Here is a 5868-nt window from a genome sequence, read left to right on the forward strand (position 1 = left end):
CCCTCACCCCCACCCCATCGGGTCCCTGCTCCAGACCCTGCCCCTGCTCTCAACAGCCACCCCCCAGCAGGCCTGCGTCACTGCCGGACTAGGCGCCCGTCCATCTCTTTCCTCCCCGCGCTGGAGGCCTCCAGCCCTGACCACTGCCCCGGGTTTTCCTGGTCTGGCCCAGGGACAGTTTCTCCTCTGACGTGATCCAGTCGGCCGGTCCAGCGAGCCAGGCGAGATAAAAGGATGGGGCTGAAGGGGGCGGGGGCGCAGCAGGATGGCGCTGTGGGCAAAGGCCAGAGTGTGGATGGCAGGGCCCTGGCTGTCCCTGCACAGGGCACGCACACTGGGCACCAGAGCCACTCCGGCCCCCAAGGCGGTGCTGCCCTTCGAAGCCATGCCCCGGTGTCCTGGCCACCAGTGGATGCGGGTGCTGCAGATGTGGAGGGAGCAGGGCTCTGAGAACATACACCTGGACATGCATCAGACCTTCCAGGAGCTGGGGCCCATTTTCAGGTAAAGCTCTCCCTGCCCACCTCGGCGAGAACACCCTAACTTTCTGTCCCTGCTGGCGGCTGAGTCCCTGTTGGGCGCAGGGGCGCCCGGGGCGTGGGGGTGAGGGGCAGGGAGGGGCTTCCGCGGGGCAGGTCTGCAGACTGGGGCCGTCGTGAGCACGGAGCCCTGCGTGGCTCGCGGCTGGGAGCACAGAACGCAGACCCCAGAGGAGGGGAGGCTTCAGTGAGGCGGCGGGAGGGACCGCCCGCTCCGGGCCAGCGGCGGACGGGTTCTGCAGCTGGGGCCCCGGGGAGGACGCGGCGCCACGGCAGGGCTGGGAGCTTGTCCCTCAGGTACGACGTGGGAGGGACACACATGGTGTTTGTGATGCTGCCGGAGGACGTGGAGCGGCTGCAGCAGGTGGAGAGCCCTCACCCCCGGCGGATGTTCCTGGAGCCCTGGCTGGCCTACCGACAGGATCGTGGGCTCACGTGCGGCGTGTTCTTGCTGTGAGGGCGAGTGGGGATGCGGACGGAGGGGGCGGGCAGCCTGGGTGCAGAGAGGAGGCGAGCCAGGGAAGACCCTGACGCACGCCTGCCCGGGAACCATCTGGGTGGGCGGAGAGAGGGTGACCACTGGCTCTGGATGCAGAGCATGCCCGTGCCCTGCGGGGGGTCGTGTGTGCCCTGGGGCTGGGGAGGGGAGCCTGGCCCCTTCCTGCAGGGCCAGAGGAAGAAGGATGATGCCTGCCGTCAGGGAGCCCGGCACCTGCACAGGCCTCCGAGGGGCTTGCGTGTGGCTTGGACTTCTCCCCTGGTCCATCAGGGCCCCGTGGAGGCCCTGCAGGCAGCCCCCCGTCGGCACCGTGCTCTGCGTGAACATTAGGAGAGACACGACTTGGTTCCTGCCACGGAGCAGCAGAGGCTCTGCAGGGAGGGGGCAGGTGGGGCTGGCACCGAGGCAGCATCGCAGGAGCCGGGAGGTGAAGGTCTCCAGGGGCCTCGCCCGCTCTGAGGTGTGACGAGAGCAAAGCTGGGCCAGGCCTGCCTGGGGGCTCAGCCCGCTTCCTCACAGCAAAAGCCTCAGCCCCAGAGAGGGCCCGGGTGGGAGGCGGGTGTGGCAGGCACGGGGCCTGCCAGTTTGCACAAGCCCCCGCAGCAGGCTCAGGCAGGGGCGCCCGTCTCCCCTGGGCGAAGCGCACGAGGTCGCCCTGAGGAAGAGGCGCCACCGAGGCCCAAACGCGGGCAGCCTGCCCCCTAGGAACGAACAGGCGGCTCCCCGCCTCGCCCGCTCCCCTCTGGGGAAAGGAAGGTGGGGTACAGGGCCGCGGCCAGCTGCTGACTCTGGACGCCCTGATGCCCCGCTCCCTGCTCGACAGAAACGGGCCCCAGTGGCGTTTGGACCGGCTGCGGCTGAACCCAGACGTGCTGTCGCTGCAGGCTGTGCAGAAGTACACGCCCTTGGTGGATCGGGTGGCCAGGGACTTCTCCCAGGCCCTGAAGGCGAGGGTGGTGCAGAATGCCCGGGGGAGTCTGACCCTGGACATCAGGCCCAGCATCTTCCACTACGCCATCGAAGGTGGGGGCTCGCGACCGGAGCGGGCCGGGGCGGGGTCGGGGAGGGCTGGGGGAGGTGGTCATGGGGCCCTGGGCTGCCTCGGGCTCAGGAACCCCCTCCTCCCCGCAGCCAGCCACTTAGTCCTTTATGGAGAGCAGCTGGGCCTCTTTGCCCAGCACCCGAATCCTGACAGCCTGAACTTTATCCACGCTCTGGAGGCCATGTTCAAGTCCACCGTGCAGCTCATGTTCGTGCCCAGGAGGCTGTCTCGCTGGACGAGCGGCAGCATGTGGCAGGAGCACTTTGAGGCCTGGGACTACATCTTCCAGTACGGTGAGGGCGGGGGTGGGGCAGCGCTGCGACCAGGGGCCCCAGGGCCCCCTCCACGCACCACAGTCTGGGGAGAACGGAGGCCACAGGAGGGACCTGTGGCCTCTTCATGGTCCCCAAGAGAGTTGGCAGTGAGGCTGGACTGGGCCGATCCGAGAATGGGGGTAGGACATGGAGACCTGGGGGTATTGCGGAGTGAACGGTAGGAGGATGACAAAAAAAGTGCTTCCCAGCACCAGACCCAGGGCCTCTGTCTCTGTGTGTCCCGCAGCCAACAGAGCCATCCGGAGAATATATCAGGAGCTGGCCCTCGGCCACCCGTGGCACTACAGCGGCATCGTGGCAGAGCTGCTGATGCGTGCGGACATGACCCTGGACACCATCAAGGCCAACTCTATCGACCTCACTGCTGGGAGCGTGGACACGGTCAGGCCCGCGCCCAGCCCTTCCCATGGAACAGGGAGCCCTCCTGCCTGCAGGCTGCCCCCTCCCATGGCAAACGTCTCCTCCGAGCCCCGCCCCAGTCTACGGCTCCAGCTTCCGAACTGAGAAGGGGAGCACGGGAGCCGAGCCTCGAAGGCGGGGGTTGTGGTTACTCTGGTGGGAAACCACGCTCCAGGCAGCGTGCAGAGTGGACGAGGCCCAGGGGCATGCAGGAGCAGAGACCCCGGGGACCATCTAGGTCCTGGGCGGGGGGGGGAGGGGGGAATGGCCGAGGCGCGGCTGGAGGCCCACACAGGGACCTTTCCCAGGGACAGAGTACCTTTGGCTCTCACTCAAGATCCTTTGGCAGTGACAGACTGATGGGAAGGACAGCAAGGGACTCCAGTGTGTGGGCGGGAGAGCAGGTGGCTGGCAACCCGGCACAGTGGGCAGGGTGAGCCCCGGGGTGTGAGTGCAGCCGAAGCTGCCTGCCTCTGGACCAAACCTGCATCCGCCAGCATCTCTGAGGGCCTGCTCTGGGCCAGGCACCCAGGATCCCGAGCAGAGGCACAGACCCCTGGTGCAGACACGCCCTGAGCAGGGGCTGTGATGCCACCACAAGGTGCGAGAGCCCAGCGCAGGGCCTGTGCCTCAGGAGGTAGCTCTGGGAAGGCTTCCTGGAGAAGGAGGTCTTTGCGCTGGATGTGGAAGGACCACACAGAAGTTAGACAGGCCAAGAAGAGGAGGCTGGGAGGGCAGCAGGCCAGGCCCTGCAAGATCGGACAGCGAGGAAGGGCTGTGAGGCTGAGTGGGGGGAACAGGGCAAGTGGGCAGAGGAGGGCAGACAGGGTCAGGGCCCCTGTCAGGAGGGGCCTTGGGCACCAGGCCTGTATCCAAGGCTAGAGGAAGCCAGTGTAGGGAGTGTCTCGCTCAGACTTCGGCACCCTCTCGGGCCACAGGGCAGAGCACGGACTAAAGCTGAGGAGCAACAGGGAGCCGTATCTGCATATCCGGAGATGCCAGGGCCACGCTGCCTTGGGGACGGCATTTACGAGATATTGAGCCTCCCAGATCTCAGGCTGGGCTGGCGGACATCTCTCCCCGCACATGGAGATGATCCAGGAGGAGGAAACGGTTGGGGCCCGGGGTGGCCGGTTCATGTTAGGACCCCGTGTTCGGACCTGCCTGTGGCTGGCCAGGGAGGTGACCCACCGGGAGCAGGTGGGCCCGGGGCTCCTGAACCCTCCCCGCTGAATAGATGGCGAGAGCGAGCACCTCCTGGGCCCAGAGGAGGGTCAGAGCCAGGCTCTGAAGCGGCTGGAGGAGGCCTGGGTCTTCACGGAGGTTGGGGACACCTTCCCCGAGGGATTCAGGGGAAGTAGACAAGGTGGCTTTAGGATCTTGAGGTTCAGGTCTCTGGGCTTTCTCATCTGCGGCACGCAGGTCCCTGCCCCAGGGGACGGCGGCCATCTTTCTGGGAGGGGTGCCCTGGGGGTGGAGGGGCACGGCCTGTGCCCAGGTCTGAGCCCTGGCCCCGTGGCTCCTGCAGACGGCCTTCCCCTTGTTGATGACTCTCTTTGAACTGGCTCGGAACCCGGAAGTGCAGCAGGCCCTGCGCCAGGAGAGCCTGGTGGCCGAGGCCAGGGTCTCAGAAAATCCCCAGAGGGCAACCACGGAGCTGCCCCTGCTGCGGGCGGCCCTCAAGGAGACCTTGAGGTAGGCGTGGTAGACCTGGGCTACCCCCGCTGCCCTGGCCCCGCCGTCGGGACAGCCCGCTCGCCGGGGCTTGCAGGCAGATGCTGGGGCTGCTGATCGGCAGCTTGGCCCAAGGCTACGTCCCCCTGCACCTCCTCTTCCTCTCCCTAGAGGGATGGGGGTGCTTCTCCCTCTGGGATCCCACCTCAGTGTCCCGGGACCATCGTCGGTCGTGTCCTCATTGGCCCGGGGCTGCTCAGGCCGGGGCAGCTTTGGCTGACTCAGGAGATGCAAGGAAGCTGCCCCTTGGGATTTGGGCTTCCCGGTGCCAGGAGCGGCCTGTGAGGGCGCTGGGGGAGCTGCCCTCGGGCCGTGGGCGCTGGGCTAGGAAGGCTGCAGAAGGGAAGCGAGGGCCCTGTCGCAGCTGAGGGCCCTGTCGGCCGCCCCTGTGCACAGGCTGTACCCCGTGGGTGTCTTCTTGGAGCGACAGGTGAGCTCAGACTTGGTGCTGCAGAACTACCACGTCCCGGCCGGGGTGAGTGAGGCCGCAGGGCTCCTCTGTCAGACACCCCGCCCTCTGACCTTCACCCACAGGGCTTCTGACCCTGCCCCTCCCCACCTGTCTGCAGACATTGGTGAAGGTGCTACTGTACTCCCTGGGTCGAAACCCCGCCATGTTCGCCAGGCCCGAGCGCTATCATCCCCAGCGCTGGCTGGACAGCCGGGCCGCGGGCCCCAGGTTGGCACACCTGGCCTTCGGCTTCGGCGTGCGTCAGTGCCTGGGGCGGCGCCTGGCGGAGGCGGAGGTGCTGCTGCTGCTGCACCACGTGAGTGGGCCTGCAGGGGTCCTGGGCGGGCAGCCTGGTTGGGAGCCTCAGGCTTCTGCTCCTGGGGCGCCCGTCCTCCGGGCCCTGGAAGGCAGGGGAGGCCGGGCCAGGCAGAACCCGCGCCTCTGTCCTAGGTGCTGAAAAACTTCCTGGTGGAGACGCTGGTGCAAGAGGACGTAAAGATGATCTACCGCTTCGTATTGATGCCCTCTACCCTCCCCCTCCTCACCTTCCGGGCCATCAGCTAGTCACGTCGCCACTCGGTCGGGCTAGTCACACCACACGCTCCCTCTGCCTGACCCCAGGCCACCCCTCTTTTCTCCCATGGGCCCTGCTTCCTGAGCCACACCACCGTCCAGGCCGCACGTTGCACAAATGCAACAGCCCAGCCCTCCGAGGGTCAGGGCTTGCCAGCCTGTGCAGCGAGGCCCGGGCAGAGCTGGGGATGAAACTTGGTCGCAGGTCCTGGCCGTGTGCCCGGTCCCACCAGGGCCCTGTCCTGCAAGGGGCACCATCTGAGGGCCTTGGAGCCCCTGTCGCCCCAGCACTAGCT

General features: G+C 67.1%; 1 protein-coding gene across 2 annotated transcripts; it reads left to right on the top strand.

Moving 5' to 3' along the window:
* Positions 1-265: 265 nt before the first annotated feature.
* On the top strand, positions 266-5563 carry LOC133077187 (cytochrome P450 11B1, mitochondrial). Of its 2 annotated transcripts, XM_061171904.1 has the most exons (9): positions 266-504; positions 837-992; positions 1862-2061; positions 2170-2373; positions 2642-2796; positions 4343-4509; positions 4945-5023; positions 5118-5315; positions 5450-5563. In XM_061171904.1, the coding sequence occupies exons 1-9, from the start codon at positions 266-268 to the stop codon at positions 5561-5563; spliced, it is 1512 nt and encodes a 503-aa protein (XP_061027887.1). The 2 variants fall into 2 exon arrangements, with proteins under 2 accessions (XP_061027887.1, XP_061027888.1); XM_061171905.1 differs by lacking the exon at positions 5118-5315.
* Positions 5564-5868: the final 305 nt, after the last annotated feature.

Source organism: Eubalaena glacialis, chromosome 17 (assembly GCF_028564815.1).
Source record: "Eubalaena glacialis isolate mEubGla1 chromosome 17, mEubGla1.1.hap2.+ XY, whole genome shotgun sequence".
Classification (NCBI taxonomy): Eukaryota; Metazoa; Chordata; class Mammalia; order Artiodactyla; family Balaenidae; genus Eubalaena; species Eubalaena glacialis.

What these genes read in the sequence shown, in the direction of transcription:
- LOC133077187 (XM_061171904.1), top strand. Translation starts at nt 266, where the DNA reads ATGGCGCTGTGGGCAAAGGCCAGAGTGTGGATGGCAGGGCCCTGGCTG. An exon ending in CTGCTGGGAGCGTGGACACG is followed by an intron (nt 2,797 to 4,342) that starts GTCAGGCCCGCG and finishes TGGCTCCTGCAG; the next exon opens with ACGGCCTTCCCCTTGTTGAT. An exon ending in GCCCTCAAGGAGACCTTGAG is followed by an intron (nt 4,510 to 4,944) that starts GTAGGCGTGGTA and finishes CCCTGTGCACAG; the next exon opens with GCTGTACCCCGTGGGTGTCT.